Source organism: Hirundo rustica, chromosome 3 (assembly GCF_015227805.2).
Source record: "Hirundo rustica isolate bHirRus1 chromosome 3, bHirRus1.pri.v3, whole genome shotgun sequence".
Taxonomy (NCBI): Eukaryota; Metazoa; Chordata; class Aves; order Passeriformes; family Hirundinidae; genus Hirundo; species Hirundo rustica.
Window position 1 is genome coordinate 92,561,697 of NC_053452.1, and position 21,133 is coordinate 92,582,829.

Below are 21,133 nucleotides of genomic sequence, written 5' to 3' on the forward strand. Positions count from 1 at the left end.
ACCAAGAATAACCAGGAGAACTCTCCCTTGGGAACAATGAAATTGCACTACCACTGAACTGACCTAATACCTACAGACCTCCAGCACCCTCCTGCAAAACCGTGTCTTAAATGATGAATCTTTGGGAAGAGAAATGAAAACTAATGTATTTTGCCAGGTTAGATTTGAATACTTGCAGATGGCTTTAAACACCTACTTGTTCAGTATCGAAAAGACAGCAGTGCTTTTTCTAAAAGTTTAAAATGAAAATTAAGAGTTAAACAAAAAATTATGCGTAGGTGAACACAAGTTATTATGACTTCCCAGATATCTTCCTTTTCTATCTTCTCCTAGATATTCTCATGGAACCAACACTTACTGGAAGAAACGTTCAGAAGAAGGGGCATGGTTAACAACACAAAACTTTAGGTCTTTCATTTTGTTAAGATTTGGGTTCATTGTATAATCTAACACCAAATATGTGACATTTCTGCTCTGTAAAAGTCCCTGCACTGAACGAGCCAGTGGTCTTTGTTACTTCATGGCATGTACAGAACTCGGAGACATCAACATCAGTGTTAATCAGGCTTTTGTAAAACTGTTATTTACTGAATTCAACTCAGTTAATACTTACCTTTATAACAAATCAGAATCCATAGATTTAGTAAGACCTTGAAATCAGCATTAGACAACTGAAGTGCAACACAGTAACAATGACAGCATTAATGCACAGATACTTTAATTGCCGTTTTAATGATACATCACACCTACTGAAGCTTTTAAAGATGGTTTTATTATGGTTTTATAAATTTTTATAAAACCACCAAAGCACTTTAAAGAATCATGCTTTCTTGTGTAATACATAAAACTAATTTCATACTGTGCTTCTGAAAGTCTATCGTGCTGTTTCTCAGGTTATTTTACAGATGGCACATTTAAAAAAAAAAACAACGGAAGCATGAATTTCTAGTGACTGCAATGCAACAAGGCATCCAAACCAAGATGTTTCATTACAACTAAGTTAAAGTGTGAGTGCATTATGTAATAAACAATAGCAGTTTGGTCATTTAATCTTAATTGTGTTACCAATAAAACTAACATTTGTGCTTCACAACCTAAGATCCCATAATATAAACGTAAGTTCTCTGCTGTAAAATTCCCAACAAATTACTGTCCAAAAAGAAAAACATATCTAAAGCAGGAGACCAAATCGACTCACTTTCTTCGAGAATTGCTATATTTAAGTCTAATATGACATACCAGACACAATAAGGCACAATGGGTGGTACAAACAAATGAATACAGTTGTCCATGAAACTTGTTCTCTTCCACAAATACTAAAATATGTACCGCTCAAGATAAATTTTCTCTTAAAAACGAAATACATCATCTTGTTATGAAAGTCCTATACAAAAATTTAAAATTTACACCATCTGAGCTGCCAAAAAAATAAAAAAGTATATCAGTTCCCCACAAAACTATATTTCTCACCAGCACATCCAGCCACTGGGAAGAAGATATCCCAGCACTCTGGAAAAGAAAAGCATTATTTCCCCTGTGTTTAAGACAAAAAATATTGTATTCTGCATACAGTAGTGTATTAAACTTAAAAAAGCCTAGGACTATTAAAATTACAATATTGATTTGGAAATTATTAGTTCACTGCCTGGATGAAATAAGGCACTTTCTTCCAGCAGGCCGCACTTTTCACGTGTATGGAGACGATGAATCAGGTTCTGGTTAAAAACAAAAAGGGGCTCAGTGAGGTCCCAGGAGACGACAGAAACATTTCAACAGCAGGGGAAGACACAGGAGGTAAAACCTGGAGATGAAACTCTACACGGAAGTGGTCACTCTGTCAATGGCATTATTGACCTCGTTTTTGTTTGAATCCAGTCCTTTAGCAGCATTCATATCATTCCGTAAATTCTCCACTGTCTTTTTCATGTTCTTTAATTCTCCAGGGTGTGGAGTGGCTCGCCTTAGAAGTGTTCTCTAAAAATAAACAGCGCAATAAGTGGTTTTGCCTTTGTCTCTCTGCAAAAACAACATACACTTTCAAGGCTTCAGCATTCACGTACCAAATATTAAGTATCAAATTTTTTCCTTTTTTTCCCCCCCTTTTCATTTTCAAACTATGATGATCTGTGCTGAGCATTACCCTAAAAGCTGCTTGTCTATGAAGACAGGGAAAGAAGTTTTAAGAAGTCTCTAAGAGCAAATTTTGTCCTCTTGGACCACTAATCTGAAAGCCACTCAAATAAAGTACATTACAAGTAATGAAGTGAAGATTCTTTCATAACTATACTTGGGGATTTTTTTTCTCCCCAAAACCATACAAATGATTTAAGATCATACTTAAAGCAGTCACCTAATTTTGAAAGAATCCCACAAGATCTCTTTACAGCTTTAAATAGTGTTTTTGTGGAGCTCCATTTGCCTTTCAACCCCACCACACAGTCTGGTTCTCTAGTTAATTGAGAACAAGCACCTTGAGAGGAAGGAGTATTTCTCTCCCACCTTAGACACAAGAATGTGTATCATTGTGCTGAAACCTTTACAAGGAAAACAAGATTCACAAAAACTCCAGTTAGCATCCAGGCTGGAGACCAACAGAACACCACAAATACAATATACATATAATACACGTATACATGCAATTACTTTTTAGTGGCATGCATGTAAACCGTGCAGAGTACAGCAGAACTGATGACCCACAAGTGGGAGCTTTGGTCAAGACTGCTTTGGAAATCTGCCCTTCCTTCTCCCCAGTAAGATCATAAGTTTTTTTCCCCCCAGGAAGGTTCTTGCCTCAAATCAAGCACTTATCTTCAGCACCTGAGTCCTCACTACTCTATGGACCTTCTGGGGTTGACACGGTTGTTAAGCAGCATCATTCTGAACTCCCTATCAGTCAGTGAACCACGCCTGTTAAGAGGCTCATTTCCAAACTAAGGTAAGAGCTTTTGTAGTCACTTTTTAAACTACACAATCCAGACAGTGCTCTGAAGTATCTCAAGCTGAGATCTAATGAGGACCACCAGCAACATTTTAGAGCATCAGAGAAGCATGTTGAAAACATGACTGAAGCAGTGTTAATCTTTACAAGGAGTTTTAATAGTTAATAAAAGCCAGTGAAACTACAGATCATGTTGTGTTTTGGTTTTCAGGATATGCAGAGCCCAACTTAATGGAGAGGTCTTGTAAGTACAGTGACAGATGTTCCCACATCCTTTGTTTAAGTGTGAAACTAATGAGCAACATTCCTGCCGTTTATGGACAACATGGTTGGTTCAATGCAAATGGTGGAGTAAAAAAAAAAAAAAAAAGGAGTAAGAAAGAGATAGAAAATAGAAATAGGATAGATTAAGAAATAGAAATTAGAGAGACAAACAATAGCAAACGTAATGGAGACACATGCCAGAGCGCTGGAATCCTAAATTAGACCCTATATACTTTCAGGCAGTAAAGCTCTAACAGAAGCAGAGAAAGATCCTATCTTCTTTCTGAAAAGAAAATATCCTGAGCAGACAGAGGAAAACAAAGCAAAACAGAAGACTGTCCTGCATCAGAATATAAAAGTTATATTCAAAGCAGAAAAAACAAAGGCATTTAAAGTCGAAAAAACAAAGGCATAAAAAGTTTCAGAAGCCAACATGAACAGTTTCTTCTCCAAATGTACACACAAAGCATGCAGTCCAAGCTGAAATATTTACAGCAAGAAAGCTCAGAAACTTTTTACACTTCTGCATTCATGTCACAGTGTCTGAAGGTATCCAAAGGCTTGGAAAACGTACCATTTCATTTTCCTCTTCATCTTTTTCATCTTCTAAGAAGCGAATTGCACTGACTCTGTTCATTGCCCGCTCATTCCATGTTTCATCTGACACTTCATTTACCAAACTCTCCAACGCACCACATCGTGGTAGGTTATCTGTTAGAACAGGAAAATGTAACTCAAGATTCACAGCAACATGCACATGAAGTCACACAATCAACATGCTCTATTGTTCATAACTGCAGTATCTGAACAATCAATCACTCATCCAATGCTTACAAGTGGCTATTTCTATTGTTTTTGGAAGAAAACAGAACTTGCATTAGTTTTCTGTTATCAAACACTAAATGGTTTCTGCATAAATTAAGTATTTTTGTACTTGGACTGTTTCAGAGTTTTAGAGTACTAGTTATATAATTTAATATACTTGCCACTATACATGCTTTTCTTGTGGAACATGGCTGCCAGCTGACATCAGCCAGTTCCCTAAATGGCATTCCATAACATAGGATCATTGCTCTTACTAACCTCATCCTTTCAGTACTGCTAGGCATACACATCCAACAATCTAAATTTCAAGCCTTTTACCCTTGAAGCTGTGAGATTCATCTGGAGAGGATAAAATCTAATTTCTAGTAGTAAGGCCTTTAGAGAAAGTCAAGTCAACGTCCGCTACTCCTCTTGAAGTAGCATAATCCTCCCTAATTCTAAAGGGGTTAATTCATATATTTATTTTAACTCTTAACTATTCTTAAAATCCAGGAGTTTAAAACAGAAACATTTCTATACTCCTACTGTTTTAATGGTTTCTATTTGCTCCAGCCATATATGATTGAAACTCTGGAATTAAATCTGGGTACCTACAACACAGATACCCACAGCTGAACTTTCCTCTTCAGGCCCCTTTATACTCAGTACAGAAGAATCCACGTGGTTTTCTTTTTTAAAAAAGTCCATTTCTGGATGGGATAAATTACTCTCCAGTCACTACAGCAGAAACTTAAATATTAGCTCAGATGAATCCCCTTGAATGTTCACACACAGCTTTAAAAGCTTGAGGACAAAAAACATTCAGAGGTTTCTGGAGCGGCAACACAGCCAACAAAAGAGTTTATGGTTCCCCCTGGCCCAGAGGCAAGTTTCATCACAAAAGGGAAAAGCAACTTATATTGCAATTCTACACTTGTTAACAAACATAATAAAGTTACTGTACAGCACCTTTGCTTGAAAGAAAATTAGCTTGCTAAAAAAATAAAAAGTCCACTATTTGCTATGCAATTTATTTTGCTGGTAAAGAGACTGCAGTTGGAAAGACACCATTTCTTCCATATATATAATGTATAACCAATGTACACAAATATGGACACCAGTGGGCCCACTGGCAAGCCTCAAAATAGTGATATGAGATTTTTTTTTTCTTCCAATCTGTATTTTATTTATTGTAGCTGCTGTCACTGTATTTTCAATAACACTCAGTGCCAAGTTTTCAAGTCTTCTGAAGACTAGCAATAGAAAAAAAAGGTTGAAAATTCAACCAAAATTTTGCTACTTTACCCACTAGAGCTTATGCATGTTTTACAAACCTTTATGGGACAGCTCAGTAAACAAAGAAGTAATACTTCTATACATAATGAAAAGCTGACTCTAGGCACTTACCTTGGCAACCAGGCTCAGAAGGCATTTGAGGAAGTAATACACAAGTTAAAATCTTTTCTCCCGTTTCGGGGTCTGTGTCAGTCTGAAATGTCAGCAGAGGTTGCGACTGGTTATCAGACAACCACAAAGCCTTCAGCTTTAAGGTAGTCAGTGAAATGGGAAGATACGTCAGCCTAGTTCAAAAAAGCAAAGTAAAAAAGTCAGGCCAATCCCTGGGACACTTCACAGATGGTCATGAAGTCGACTCAAGTAAACATTGCTGAGTTGGAACAAACAGGACTGAAATTAATGCCTCTAACAGAAGACATTGCAGTAATCATCAGTTCCAACTACACCATTCTTAAAAAAACAAACAAACAAACAACAAAAACCAACAGAACAAACCTGCAGCTTAACTTTACTATAACTTCATAATCCTCTGAAGCTGAATAACAGGTAAAACCATGCTGAGCTTTCTCTGCTACAGTAAAAGTGCCCAGGAAGGCAGGCAGCTGCTTCCCTTCAGCAGCTTTACATGTAAACAGTGGCCAGAACAGAAATACACAAGTGCCTGTGAGACAATTACATTGGATAGATGAGATGCCACTCTTCTGTTTTGTTTTGTTTTTTTAACTTCCTACTAAGAAACTGAACTAATTTGCTGGTTTATGCTTTAATCCACTCGTTTTTGTATGTTGATGTTTGAAGAACTAAGATTCATGAGAAGCTGCAAGGTCAAAGTGGCTTTTCTTGTTACTCACACTGTATCATGAAGATAAAAAACACTCAATATTGGTTCCACTTGACATTACAGCTTGGTAACTTCACATGAAGCTCCATCCATTGCCTATATTCTTGGTTTTAATTCAGAAATATATTAATCCAGAAGGTCTTATTTAAAAATCTCATCTATTCCTCAGGGTCAAAGTAATCCAAAAATCACACAATGACAACACACAATTTATGCTACTTTTGGCCCGGGGAAAGACTACTTTGACATTTTCAACAGTAACACTAACATGAATGTCATTACTGGTCTTTTTATTACTCTGTTCTTTGACATAATATCTTTTGCTATCAGAAAGAATTAAGTAAATGCAGCAAAAGAACATGAAAATACAAAAATCTCTTGCCTGTTTCCAGCAACATCCAGGACATGAAGTTCAGTGGCCTGTGAAATTTCAGAGGGAATTCGAGATAATCTGTTGTCACGTACAGAAAAGACGTTAAGACTGCAGCAGCCCCCAACCTACATTTGAGAAGAGGGGGAAAAAAAATAAAGCAGGTCTGGTTTTGTTGCACTACCATAGTGTAACAAAGGCGTGCAGTACGGGTCACAGAGTGTGTCACAGCACATTCAAGTTACAATGCCTGCCAGACACTTCCCCCAGAGGTAGAGACTGCAAACAAGTGTTAGCTTAGAAGAAGTCTGACCTGAAGCAAGTCTCTTGAACATCTGTATCTGCAAAAAATGGATATCTTTTTATATATAGGTCACAGTCTAGCTACCTTTCAGAGCTTTCCACACCCAGAAGAAACTAGTGACCACACAGAAGCTACTCTGTGCCCAACATTCACAAAAAACCCTACACTTTACTTTTTCTAGCTCTATGTTTTACGTATTAATTCATTCTTTCCTCATGGCAGCTTTATATCCCAGCAAGTTAAATGGGGCTTGAAGCAAGGCAAAATACTAAATACACCAATCAACTCCCAAAAGTTGTTGAGTCCACAAAGATTAATGAAGAGTTCATGAGAAGCAGAAGACTCAGTAAAATCTTTGATGCCCTGATTCATTAGAAGCACCTCCTTTCAACACAATTCCCAAATAAGCTGACCTTCTTTAATCTATTTTAATCTAATAGCCTCTGTCTCTATCAATATACCCAAATGTAAGCATTTGGATTCTCAATCTAATTAGTTTTTTGGGTGCAAAGATGGGATTTTCACTTTTACCTTTAAAAAAATCTGTATTTTGCACCAAAAGTAGCTGTTTTCAGAAAAATAAATCCCCTACATTTGATAAAAATCTCATTCCAACTTTATATACCAGAGGGAACTTCTAGAAACAGGAAGATTATTAGTTGTAGCAACTCAAAAAAGCTGCTTCAAGTAACTCTTTGTTCCTGTTAACAAAGGAAACTTACCTTTGTTTGCTTATAGTACAGAGTTTCAAAAAGCACTGTTGTTTGTTTGCCAGTTCCAAAATTCACCATAAGAAGGGGAAAAGATATTTTTCTTTTCTTACTCCAAGTAATAGAGGCAATACATCCCAGTGCCATTTGAAGCTCTCAAGTTAAGCAGACTTAGAATCTAATTATAGAGTCCAAACTAAACACAGTGGAAAATCTCAGTTCAAAAATTAGAGGACATCTACAGTGACATACATATATGAAGGTTCTTCTCTTACACTATAGCCAATATGTAACTGCACCCAAAACTAAGCTGAAATTATTGTGTTCTTGCTAACTGTCAGTTGTGTCTTTGCAAAACCCACAATTCAGTCCAAACCCAAGACTGAGATTATAGACAAACAGAACAAAATATTTTAACTAGTCAAAGGAAAAATAGCGTTGATTTAACCTACACTATTTACTAAGGAAAAAGTCACTTTCAAAGGATGCAACTGTGACTCACAAAATAAAACAAATGGACCATTTACATCCCACTCACCTTCCTTTGTATCCTAAATGCTTTTTAATGGAAGAAAAGAGCAATCAGCTGCTCAAGGCTTCTGATTCACAAGTTATTTACAGCATAAAGTTAAAATGCTACATTCCTGACAAAACAAAATCAGTGGTATTTCCCTTAAATCACTGCACTCTTAAGACGCAGCTATTTCATAAGATAATCAGTTTTCCCAGCCCTGTGTGTACAACAGAAGCATGAACCTTGCAAGCCATTTTAGCTTGTGAATCAAAGCCCTTAGAAACCAGCACTCAAATAGTAAGCAAACATTTCTTGCTTCAAGAATTCTGCTATTCACTTTAAAGTGTGTATAAATTCTTAAATAATGTGCCTTCACATGTTCACAGAATGCAGTGTGGTTATTAAAAAAAATATATATATACGCACTAAGTGTCTAATTGGTGTTTCTAACATGAGGAGCCGTGAAAAGCAAGAAATACAATTAGGGAATGTTGATGAGCTGGCAAGTGATGCCCTCAGTGTACACAAAATGTTCCCTTTTCATGAATGAAGTTTGCATTACTCAGTCTTGGAGCATGGAGATCCAAACAGGTTAGCCAAACAAACCGAGAGAAGCCATGCAGCCCTGATGAGACCAAAATTTCTATACTTCTGACAATGGAATAATGCAGCAGTGGAATCACGACAGCCTGAGTCATCATGCATTTAAAGCAGTTTAATGAAAGGTTAATAGTAGAACCATGGACTGAAGAATACTTACAGGGTTATCAATTTACCTGACCCATAATTTTCCAAGCGGCTAACAATTAAGAAAATACAAGATATGTTCAATTTTTCTTTATCCATACTGGACATGAGCATGCCAACAAATGGAGACAGAACATACATTCTTCTACTGCCAAAAGAGGGTTTTAATTCCTAAATCATTTAAACTTCATTTCATTTAACTTTGCTTTCTATCAGTCAACAGGCTGCTGTTCAAAGGTTTTGTTTCATTCAAAGGTAGTGAAGACCTTTTATTTGAATAGGGTAGTAGGGTAGATAAAAAAAGAGACACTGAATTTTTTAAACGTAATTGTTTTTAGAAAATGCAGACGGCATTTAACAAGCAGCATCGAGTGAGATACCACAAAGAAAAAAGACAAGCTGACAGTTAAAAATCAAATAAAATCTTTGTCATTTCAAACAAAGATGGCACCCATCCAGCAAGACAGAAAGGCATCAGGACCAATGTTTGAAAACTTAAACATGAAGCTGTACCAGGGAGGCCAAGTGCACACACTACACGGCATGCGGAAAGGAAAACGCTGTCGTGGCCACCACGAAGTAACACGGCATCAGAACGTCACTGGTTTGGCTCACAGTAAACGGAGGAAGAGCCATGCTCTCCAAGGGTCACATGCTCACAATAAACTGTGCCAAACCACGGATTATGCACCAAGGACTCAGCTGAGGCCACAAGCCCATTCATCAGTTAAGCACACACTTCACTTCCAGCACAGACTTCACTTAATGGGGACAACAAGCATGTGCTTAGTTCTAGGCATGTGAACAACTCTTCCAAGGATTGCAGGCTTAAAGTCCTCACGTTCTTCTGTAGTGAGCAGGACATCAGGAAAAGATCTCACAAGAGTTGTGCATGCCTAAGTCATACTACTGAGACTTAGCTCATTTTAGCAAGTTTAGTTTAAGGGTTATTAACTTGTCACATCACACCAACTCCAAAGAACAGTGAGCCTAGATAAAAACCAAAAGGAAAACCACAAAAACAAAGCCCACACGTCAGTCAGGCGTGACCATAATAATGGTCATTATTATGAAGTGCTAATTTTAAGATCATTAATACTATTAAGATGGAACAAAACTTCATTTGCATTCAGGTGGGCTTCACTGAGAGGATGATTGTTACTAGGAGGCCTCTGGATTCCACACAAAACTTTAACCCTTTAAACCCTTTAATGGATGATCTTACTGCTCTTCTATTTCAGTCTAAGCCTCATCTTTCTAACACCTCCCTTATTTTGAGAAGCAGTAAGAGTTGGACAAACATAGACAAGATGTCAGCTCGGTTGTTAAAACTCCCCGCTATGTTTTCATCATGACCTGCATTTAGCACTTCACCCTCCTGCTTTTTTGCCATTCATATGCCCACTACTAGTCCATCTTAGACAGCCCTCCAGAAGTGCAAGTCTTAACAGAATGCTTCTCTGCTGGTGCTTCTAATGACTCTAAAGTAGATCTGTTTACTACTCAAAAGCTATGAATCAATTCTGCTGTCATTTACCAGTTAGCATCTTTCACACAGCTATAAGCAATGCAAAAATTTACATTATGACAAATACTGTAATGATTAGGCTTCAGTTGCCATGTGAATAGCTAAAAGTCCAGTGATGCGTCTCTTTTATTCAACTCTCAAAACAGCTGTCAACGTCAAAAACTCTAACAGACTCATACAAGTCTGATAAATATAGTGGCAATTTAAACACAGTTCCCCTTGTGTTGTAAAATCTTTTCCAGTGTGTCATATCCAAAATTTTGTCTGGGTTCCAAGTAAATAAAGTCAGAATTTTCCTTGGCTCCAGTTAAAGGATACTAATTCTTTAACTGCAAGCAGAGAATACATTTAGGGGTGGGAAAAAACTGCCCAATTCATTATTATTAACTATTATTCTGTTGTTATTATTGACTTTACATTGGTTAGGAAAATCTTTAGCAAACTCACTTCAACACCTCCCGCACCACTGGTGAATTACAGGAGAGGAGCTCACCAAGACAGCTCCTCAGCCCTCTGACTCAAGACAAGTTTTCCTGCACTTAGTGCCCTTTTTTTCCCTGTGAGACACATACTTCTACACAAATGAGAAAAGGGAAGGACATCAAAAGTTAAAATCAGAAAAAATAAAGTGGTCCCAACTTGTTTCAAAAAAACAGAATTTTAAAAAGTACAGTTATTGCCAAAAAAAACCACCAACTTGTAGTTTTACCTAATGGAGTAATAATTCTCACAATATACCTCAGAGACAGGAAGAACATATTAGCAGATCTCTGCAAGTTGTAAAGACTCATTAACAAAAGCATATAAACTGGAAAACATTCCAAGGAGGTTATTTATGCAAGTGCCAAAATCAACACACCAGTTTCATCAGTGTTCCTGTGCCAGGGTGGGATTTCAATACCAAAGAGTCACCAGACAGGTCTTTCAAGTTTAAGGGGAAAAACATTTGTAACTATGAACAGGTTTAGACATTCTCAGTTCTTGCTGAATTGTTTCACCACTTCAGTGAGGGACTAAGCTGCAAAACGAGATACTGAAGATGAAATCTGTCAGTGACTCAAAGCCTTGGTCATACATTCAGTTCTTCCACATTTTACCTTTATCAGCATACAGAAGAACCTTCCAACCAGGAAACTTTGAAGGTGTATTTGCATACAAACTCCTCAATAATCCCAAGTCAAGAAATTTTACACCAAAAGATAAAGAATGGTTTTACAAGTGTGCCTTGAAGCAATCTTAAAATGGAATGGTTTAACACATTGACTCAAAATCCAATGCTCTTAAACTGCTGACAAAACAAAACCAAATCAACATCCTTCTATCCCCTTCCCCAAAAAAACCACACACCACCACAGAAAAGCTAAAATTCAGAGATTATCTCACTAGGCTACATTAGAGCAGGCACATAATTTCCACCATCCTATCTATAAAAGTGGTCTTTGCTACAGGAATAATTCTGGGTGAAATGACAGTGACACCAAGTAGATACAGTATTGTGTACATGTACTCCTCTCTCTCACAGAATTCCACTTTTTTCTACACACATTACAAGACTGGTTCTATCCCTCTCCAAAAGAAACCAGTAACAGCCTCTCCCATGTCCATTTTTTATCAGGATGAAGACCACATATGCACAGCTGCTCTAGAACTCCGTAAGGCAGAGAAAAAATGAAAGAGGTAAGAAAAAGGGATAAGGAAAAGAGGGAAAGATACTGAGGAAAAATATCTGCAGTGTATACTCTACTTCTGCATCCAACTCTGCTTCTGTGAAGGGGGAACCAGTTTACAAGAACTAATTCTGAAGTGCAAAGATCTGAGGCTGCAGTCTTGGTCATACTGTCTCAGGAAACAAGCAATACAGAGCAGGCAGAGGTGTTGAAAATTACTTCTGTCAGAAGCTTGTGCCTGGCTTTAAATCTTATCAGTTTAGGATGAAAATAGACAGAAAACATAGTATACTTTCTTGATGTCAAGCAGAGCCTTCCGACAAACAGAAAAACGGTGACACATTTTTCTTTCTTACATAAGTGTGCTACCAGTGCATTTTGTATTTTTTTTTTTTCCAAGTCAGTAATGATGAAAACAAAAAATGGAAATTGAACAGTTCACTCAAACACCAAGTTGTTCCTCTCTGCCATCCAAAGGGAAACTCAGAATTGGAATCTTTGCCACTATCAGCCCCTTAAAACTGCCCCTGTGCTTTGCATAACAGCAAAGAGTACTTGTTATACCTATGAACTCAGTTTATGTGGAACAATTTTGTTTTAGAGCTATGAAATGCGAGTCTTCACTTAATTCCTCTGAATTTTAACAGAAAACCCGTACTATGAAATCTTCATGTTTGGTTTAAAGCAATATCCTTCTGGTTACGAAAAATATTACACCAAGAAAATGCAGCTCCAGGAACAGATGGAACATGGGCAGATTCCTTTGTTTTTGAAACTACCATTTCAGCACTAAGAAGGCATTTTAAAAACACTCTGGGAAAAATGTATACTGCACAGCCTAAGCCCAAGGAATTCAAACTGAAACTTGGAAAACTGAAACTGAGAAGTTTTAGCTAGGCAGTAGCTAGGTTCTGCAATACACGCATATTAACAATATTTCTGAGGCACACCATTGCCATCAGCTGTTTATGGTTTCTATTTGTAACATTACCAGCTTGAAATTCAATTGCACTGATCAAGAGTGAGATGACTCTGCAGTTAGAGAAGTGCTGACTTCCTTTAAAATTAAATAATAAAGTATTAAATGTCGGCAAAGCAAAACATAAAATCTTACATTACATGTAATTTCAAAGCATTTGTTCTAATGAGACAGATATGTTGGTACGGACACCTTTAAAGGAAAAACAAAAATTTTATTTCAAAGTCATTGATAGGGAGCCAAAGAGCTCTGCTTCCTGTTTCCCTGCCAAGCTCCCTTGGGAACCACCCTACCCCATTTTTATTTCCTGGACTTCCACAACTCCCCAGCTCATCTCATCCCAGACACTACCTTTCATTTCCTCGTTATTTGCCTTCTCCAAACACAGGCTCATCCCTATCTTCATTCTACTTCTGTGCAGGTGTCCCCCCCCGCCCCTCATGTGCACTGGATGTTCTCTAGACACATTCCCATTCCTCACTTCACCCTTGCATACTCCCCAACTCCTTCACCGACTGAGCAATACATTCTGCCTCTGAAAAACATCGCTGGTTCCAAGTCTTCAGTACCTTGCTCAGTATTAATCCCTCTATTGCTCTGTGCTGAGGTCCTGACCCCACTAAACCCCCAAACAGGCACGTTCCATATTCACCCTGCTTTACCTGCTTCTGCAGCTGAGCCTTCTCCTCTTGCCTGCTCCTGTCCCTGCTTCTTCCAAGCCACACTGATCACCCTTAGGCACCACCTCCAATACCATATATTCCATTAACTGAGAAAAGTGCTTATACACTACACAAGCTATTAATGGCCAGACCGGAAATAAACCAGTTAAACCTTCCATGCAAAACTCAGAACAATTCTGCTCAAAGGTGGAGTGGACATAAAATTGCACAAGTCTCAAGTACAGGTACTTTGGCAAAGAAAGTTTTCTGCTGAATGAGTACAAGATCAGAAAGATATTGAGCTATTAGAGAGCATCCAAAGGAGGGCAACAAAGATGTTGAAGGGCCTGGAGGGGAAGCTGTATGAGGAGCAACTGAGGTCACTTGGTCTGTTCAGCCTGGAGGAGACTGAGGGGAGACCTCACTGCAGTTCCAGCTTCTTGTGAGGGGAAGAGGAAGGGCAGACACTGATCTCTTCTCTGTGGAGAGCAGTGACAGGACCTGAGGGAATGGCTGGAAGTTGTGTCAGGGGAGGTTTAAGTTGGATATTAGAAAAAGGCTTTTCACCCAGGGTTGCTGGGCACTGTCACAGGCTCCCCAGGGCAGTGGTCACAGCACCAGCCAGACAGAGTTCAAGTCTTTGGACAATGCTCCCAGGCACATGGGGTGACTCTTGGCATGTCATGTGCAGGGCCAGGTGGTGGACTCCTGATGGGCTCCTTCCAATTCAGCATATCTTATGATAAAAACTGCTATCACATACCAAGCCAGACAGTTTTCCCAGGGTCTTGCCTCTTACTAGGCATCCTGCAACCTGTCTGGGTAAGCCCTGTCACAATTCTGTTCAGAACCAGAAGCACCACAGTAGAGATGACACTGTTCTGCTAGAAAAGCTGCAGTACTCACATGTGTCCCCCCTCACCTCCCCTCGATTAGGTGACTGGCCTGTGTCAGAGCCAGGACACCGGAACGATTGCTGCCAGAGCAACAGCAGCATCCCCTACCCCTGTTTGATCCCTCTTCTTCAGACAATCAGCTCTCCCCTACCTCCCTGCCACCTCACTTCCTTCTCATACCTCCTTATTGAGGTATATCCAAGTTCCATAAGGAAGTGAGCCAGAGCTGATACTCCTGTCAATTTCCATCCATCGGCTGTCACCTGAGTACATAACCCTCCTGCTCCTTAGGTCAGTGAAAGTGGAGAACAGAAGCTCAGAGCCACGTGTTAGACAGGAAAATTAAGTGGGAGAATTACTTGGATAAAAATTACAAAGAAAAAGTAGTACAAACAGAACCAACTCACAGCCCCATGCTCCAATCACAGGATGCTGCTTTCCTGACTTCACAATTTACTGCTGAACTAAACTTGTAAAGCCTTCATTATACTTGGTTTCAGAACACAAAATCCAGCCTCATTTCAATCCACATACTGTTACAATAGACAAGAATCCTAGTGCTCATAGCTGTAAAACTTGAGGTATCTTGGTCACATCAGGTCCTTATATTTAAGGGCAAAAGTAGTGCAGAGATCTCCAAAACCAAAAAGACTGTCACTGAGCCACTTCTCAGAAATGTTCTGAAATGTTTTCTGAAATGTTCTCTTTGATATTGGTCACAGGACTGAGGTGAGGAAGAGTGTGGCAGTAGTTTCAAAATACATGCAGAAGAGACGTATCGGTGTTGCATTCACCCTACCAGAATGCTGAGTCTTCAAATAGTGTGGGACCTGGCATCCACACTGGGAATGAGCAGTTAAATGCTAATTAGACCCAAGTTACTTACAAGCTACTTAGATCCAAGACTTTCTGTTCAACTACAAAGACATTTTGCACTTCCAAGCCATCAAATCATTACAGTTCAGATCTAATGGACAAGTTTCTGGTTGTGATCAGTTTGGAACAAATACTCACTGGACCAAAGTTGCCCACTACTTCTTGTAAGCATTTGAAATCAAGAGTTTTCTGTTTCTACAATCTCATCTGCACAAAACTTACCTCTTTGGGCAAAGATGTTAATTTGTTTCTATCAGCATTCAAATTGTTCAGCTTCTTTAGTTTTCCAATGCTCCTCGGCAATGACTGTGCCAACAAAAACAAAATAGTATACAAACAGAATTCATAAATACAAAGAGTCAGGAAAAACCACTTAAATATTTTTTTAATTAATTAACCGTCTAATCTACTTTCAAAATTGATGTGTAGTTAATCCTTATTGCTGCCAGACTTTCCAAAGACTATCCAAAGGTTTATATTGCAGAACAAGTGTCTAGGAATGTCAGTTTCTAGCACAAATTCACTCATTATCTCTGCAGTACGACAATAGAAACACAACAGTTGTGTACAGAATGCATGTACGTAGTACATATTATCTAACTTAACACTCCCAAAATTGCTCCTCAGTTACCTATCTCCTAACTCATGTGCTATGAATTGACTGTTGGAGAGGCATCTTCTTAGTCTTAAGCTTCTAACTCAACCAAGTACGAACTGAGCTTAAGAAATTATCAAATCTAGTTTATTTAAAGACGGCTACTCTCCAAGTGCCAGTGTCACATGAAGTTTCAAATAATGGAAGGAAACACCTAACAGAAGGAATTCTGAGATTTTATTTTAATTGACCACATATCACATTTAATACCTGGCTAGAGCACATCAGCAGAGCATGGAGCAGTACAAGCTCTGCAGTGCTCAGAGCTTCTATTCAGTTCCAGCAAGACTGATCCAGATAATGCACAGCAAAAACAGGCAATAATGCAATACAGCATACACCCCCCCAATGAAAAACACGATGAAGTAAGTGATACCTGCCCTCCACATGCTCCAATTCTCTCACTGGTCATGAAAGACTCAAGAGTGAATATGTAATTGCTTAAGCATTTGAAGGGCGGATTGTTGCTACACACAACTTGATCTCCAGCATTCATTTAACAGGTAAGAAATAGGATGCATTTGAAGAAAATGCACTGCTTAGCAGTAGCAAGGGTGAGTAACCTAATGAGCTAAGTGATTCAGCACTTAACAGCAGGTCTTATTACCACCTGCCATTTGAGCAGCCATGACCATGCATACCTGCAGTTGGTTTTCTGTGAGAACTAGTTCAGTAAGGCTTTCACAGTCTCCAATGGAATCAGTTAGTTGAATCAGTTTGTTCTGATCAACCTTCAAAATGGAGAGCCTCCGCAATTTTCCTGGACAGAAAAAAAAACAAAAAAAAAAAAAACACAACAACACCACAAAAAGGATTTTTAGTCTACTATCCTCCAATACCTTTAATTACATAAATTTTTACTTCTGCAAAACTTCCAGAATTCTTCCTAAAACAAAGAGAATTTTTTTTAGGTAAAAAGCACTGCTTCACTTAGTTGTTGCACTATTTTTGGAAGTTTTAATAACACTGAATTCATACTCAATATAAATATTCACAGCCAGCATTTAAGCCTAATAAATTATAATAAAGTTACTATCTGAATGATATGCCACGTAACTATCAAGGATGTGATTACCCAAATGCCTATAAGTAAGTGAAAATTATCTGTTTGTTCCTCAATTATACAATGTTTTATTAATAAAAGGAATGTTCAGAAGACCACCTGCATCTAATCAGCCAGAGTGAGAACATCTTGTGCTGAAGTGACAGTCCAAACACAAACGGGATCAAGGTCTCTTTGTCCTAACAGAGAACCTAATTAGTAATACATGAAACTCCAGTTTATTCTTTAGATGAGAAATCAAACTTCTTTGAAGGTGATTTTCTCATGAAGAACAAAATGCTACTTCAGGGCAGAAAACTCACTTTGTTCTACTCCTTTGTATCTGAATGGTCTTTGGTGCAAAAGCTCCAGGTCTCAGGCAGAGCACAAGATAGAGAATTCAGGAGACAACACCAGCTGCTGCTACCTCCCTGCTATCCCTGTGTGGTCCAAAACAGCTGTAATGGTCTCAAGTATCAAATTCACTGACGATACTAAATCATGAAGGGATGTCTGACACACAGAAAGACAGCAATCTAAACAGAAACCTGAGGTTTAGCACAGAGAAGTGCAGAGCTCTGCACCCAGACAGAATAAACCTGTGCACCAGCACAGGCTGGGAAGTGAAATATACAGCTATACAAGAGTCCTGCTGGAAAGGACACGGAAAACACGGTGAGCAGTAGGTTGAATACTAAATAGCAGCGAGCTCTCGTCAGAAACAAACACCAACTAGACTACTTTATAGCCAACAGATCAATGGAAGTTGCTCTATCTTATCAACCTGCAATTAGTGAAACCACGCCTGTAAAATCATTCTCAGTTTCACGTGATGTCCCCAACTCCCCTGTTCAAGCAACGGGGGTCCAGTAGGAAGCTATCAAGATGGCCAGAGCACATGTGAGCTGAGGCTGAAGGAGCTGGCTCTGTTGACTCCCACCAGGAGACAGCCAAGGAGGCACCTGGGAAGTGCCCAGAGCCACTTGCAGGGCAGTTACGGACACGACAGAGCCGAACTCTTCTCTGCAGGGGCAGGTGAGGCAGCGATAGCTGCAAATCACAGCGTGGGAGATCCCATCTGGACACCAGCAGCAGCTTCCTCAGTGAGAGGTGGTGCAGCACTGGCACAGGCTGCCTGGGGGTGCTGGAGCTCCATTAGAGCTCTGGAGACTGAGGAGACACGGCCACAGCTGACCTGAGCCACTGGCGCTGCTGAGAGCCCTGCTTCAAGAGCTCTACAGATCCACCATTCCCACCAAGGATTCAGTGATCAGCTGGGCAACACCCAGAAGCTTCCACAGACACCAGCAAGGTTCACTTCTGCCAACAAGCTCCATCTAGCCAGGTGCACGGGCTGCTGACTTTCCGAAGCTGCAGCTCCATTTCTGCTGTACAACAACCGCACTGCCCAGCACAGGTCATCAGAGAGGGCTGCTACAACTCCCTGTCAAACACACCTTAGGCAGCTGTAGGACCCACAGTCGTCACCCCACTCCCTCAAGTCTAACTTCTAGGGAAACTTTCCTTAGTCTTATATAGAATATATAGGAAGGGGGAAGGTCTGACTACTCTTTTCCAAATGTTAAATATAGTTCAACCACATTCTCGAGTCCTCTGTCCCCTACACCTTTATTTTGGGGGGTAAAAAAAAAAAAAAAAAAGTCCTCTCAAGGAGAAGGCACACTCCTACAATGTGGAACTTCCCAGAAAAACAGCTGATGAGTAGAGAAAAAAAAAATGCTTGTTCGTCTACTTGTCACAGTTACTGCATGGGTAAAAACATATACCATAAAAAAAGGCACTGGTAATGCTTCAGGAAACATTCTTCAGTTACTGAATCCAACCTAAGGGGTCAGACACAGAAAGCAGTTTGAATCCTCAAAGCAAGGCCTAATGGGCTGCGAGGCAGTCTTCTACAAGGTTCAGTAGAGAATTAATCCCATTGTCCAGCTGAAGATAAATACAAATCACCATTCAAAATTCTGGATTTTTTTGTAGTGATACTTTCAGCCAGTTTTATCAAGTGACCCACAGCATGTTACAGGCTAAAATTTTACAACGTAAAAGAGTTCTGATGGTGAAACCGATACAATGGGAGCTGAAGGGACGTATTAACTTTTATGTTGTTTGGGAGGCATCAAGTGACGACTGAAAGAGGATTATGAGGGAGTCACACAGACTCCTCAAAATGCAGCACTAATAGAGCTATAATTTGCTACCAAGCAAAAGGAAAAAAAAAAACATGAGACAAGCTCATCTCTTGCACAAAAAGACTTTAAAAACCCAAATGACTACCATTTACAGTAGATTAAATGGTTCTGTGTGATAGCAATCACTTTGTACTCACCAATGCCATCAGGTAAGACCTGAAGTAAATTCTGAGAAACAAGCAAGTCTGTTAAAGAAGTCAGACCACTAATTTCTTCAGGAAGGCATTCCAATTTATTTTCAGAAACATCCAGACAAAGCAGGTTTTTCAGGTTTCCTACTTCCTGCGATACAAGGAAAAAAATTTAAGTCATGCCCGAACACGTAAGAAAGCACTTAGAAAAATGTACCATCACAATAAATTCCACAAAGAAAAACAATTATCTGTATGACCTCTTAATTGGCCATTCTTTGTATGACATCTAAAAGCAGAAAAAAGTACAGAATTATGTAAATAGCTTTACATATGATAAACTAACCAAGCGATTCAGTCACGGTTTCTTACTTTAAACATTAAACTGGCTTCAGTAGTCAGGCAAGCTATGCTGAGCACACCCAGGCAAGCACCAGCCAAACCCAGAGTTTTCCCCAAGTAAAGACTGCAGAGTTGGTCTTTTTCAGAATGGCAGATTATCAACCGCAACATAATTAAAGTCTACCCCTCCCAATCAACCCTAGGCAAATTAGGATTAGTCTCTCCTGACTGCTACAGCAACATGCCATGACATCTAGGGATTTCGTATCTTCACATCTCCCAACTACAACAAATGCAGAAATAGGAACTGGGGGTGTTGCTCTAGTGAGCGTATTTGAACTGCCAAGCTGTACTGCCATTATCTACTATTATTAATGACTACTCAAGTTTTTATCAGGGCAATCCAAACATTAGACAGAGAAATACCTTTGCCTCTGTTAGCTATCACAGCACCCCTCATTCCCCATGCACACAGACATCCCTATACACACCTGAGGAGAGAGCTCATTTTGGCCATCCAAATGACATTTCAGAGAACAGAACAACTGAGGAAGAAGTGCCTTTTACTTCCACACAAATGAAATTTTCATGCAGCAATGGCCTTGATCCTAACCTACAAAATCAATTCTTTTCCTTCTGAAATGTCTGCCTCTCAAGAGGATCTTTCATTAAATGTGTACCCTTTATCCTACAAAGTTCATCCTTTGGACATTGGACAAAATACCCAATAATGGCCAGTTTCAATAAAAATGGCTGCTGAAGTCACATTTGTACGAATGATCATCTCTACTTACTAGGCCAAGCCAACAAAGTCAACTAAACCCACTAAACTGTAACTGATTTGCAAGACACACAATGAGCTGACACACAAAAGTTGACAATGAGGTCCGTATAGCAAGTAACAGCAAACTGCAGGAGGAACAGAAGAAAGCAGGTTTTGACCTGGCTGTAAGGGAAAAAGAGGGAAAAGGAACCATCCCACATAATATAAAAGTTCTTAAGAAAGGGAATTTAGAGTGCTATAAGCTTTAAATGCTAAGTTGCCTCATCCCGTGACTGATGTCTGATGGGGGATTTGCCTGCATAAATCAAAATTTCTATTTATGGCAATAGTTCCATTATTGTATTTCTTCCAAACACAATGCTTAAATGGATGAAGAAGACTACAAAAAATGAAAAAAAAAAAAAATCATACTCAAAACTTTTAATACTGCAATTCAGATAGATACAGAAAGTGAGGGTTAGCTCAGACAGCTAATGGCACCCTGATCTTAGGGCAGGAACTATAAACAGAAGACGTGTCATCCTACAAACTGAACAATGTGCCTATTAGGAAACAATTCCGTTGTCAAAATGC

At 39.2% G+C, this 21,133-nt stretch overlaps 1 protein-coding gene across 1 annotated transcript in view; it reads right to left on the reverse strand.

Moving 5' to 3' along the window:
• Nucleotides 1–750: 750 nt before the first annotated feature.
• The window catches only part of LRRC1 (leucine rich repeat containing 1), an 80,030-nt gene continuing 59,647 nt past the window's right edge, over nt 751–21,133 (reverse strand). Inside the window, exons 8-14 of the mRNA XM_040060327.2 lie at nt 19,441–19,585; nt 16,693–16,811; nt 15,619–15,702; nt 6,526–6,641; nt 5,414–5,586; nt 3,777–3,913; nt 751–1,974 (exon numbers count right to left, since the gene is read on the reverse strand). Of these exons, the coding sequence (XP_039916261.1) occupies nt 1,816–1,974; nt 3,777–3,913; nt 5,414–5,586; nt 6,526–6,641; nt 15,619–15,702; nt 16,693–16,811; nt 19,441–19,585 (933 nt within the window). The 3' untranslated portion in view covers nt 751–1,815. The remainder of the gene's footprint in view (nt 1,975–3,776; nt 3,914–5,413; nt 5,587–6,525; nt 6,642–15,618; nt 15,703–16,692; nt 16,812–19,440; nt 19,586–21,133) is intronic.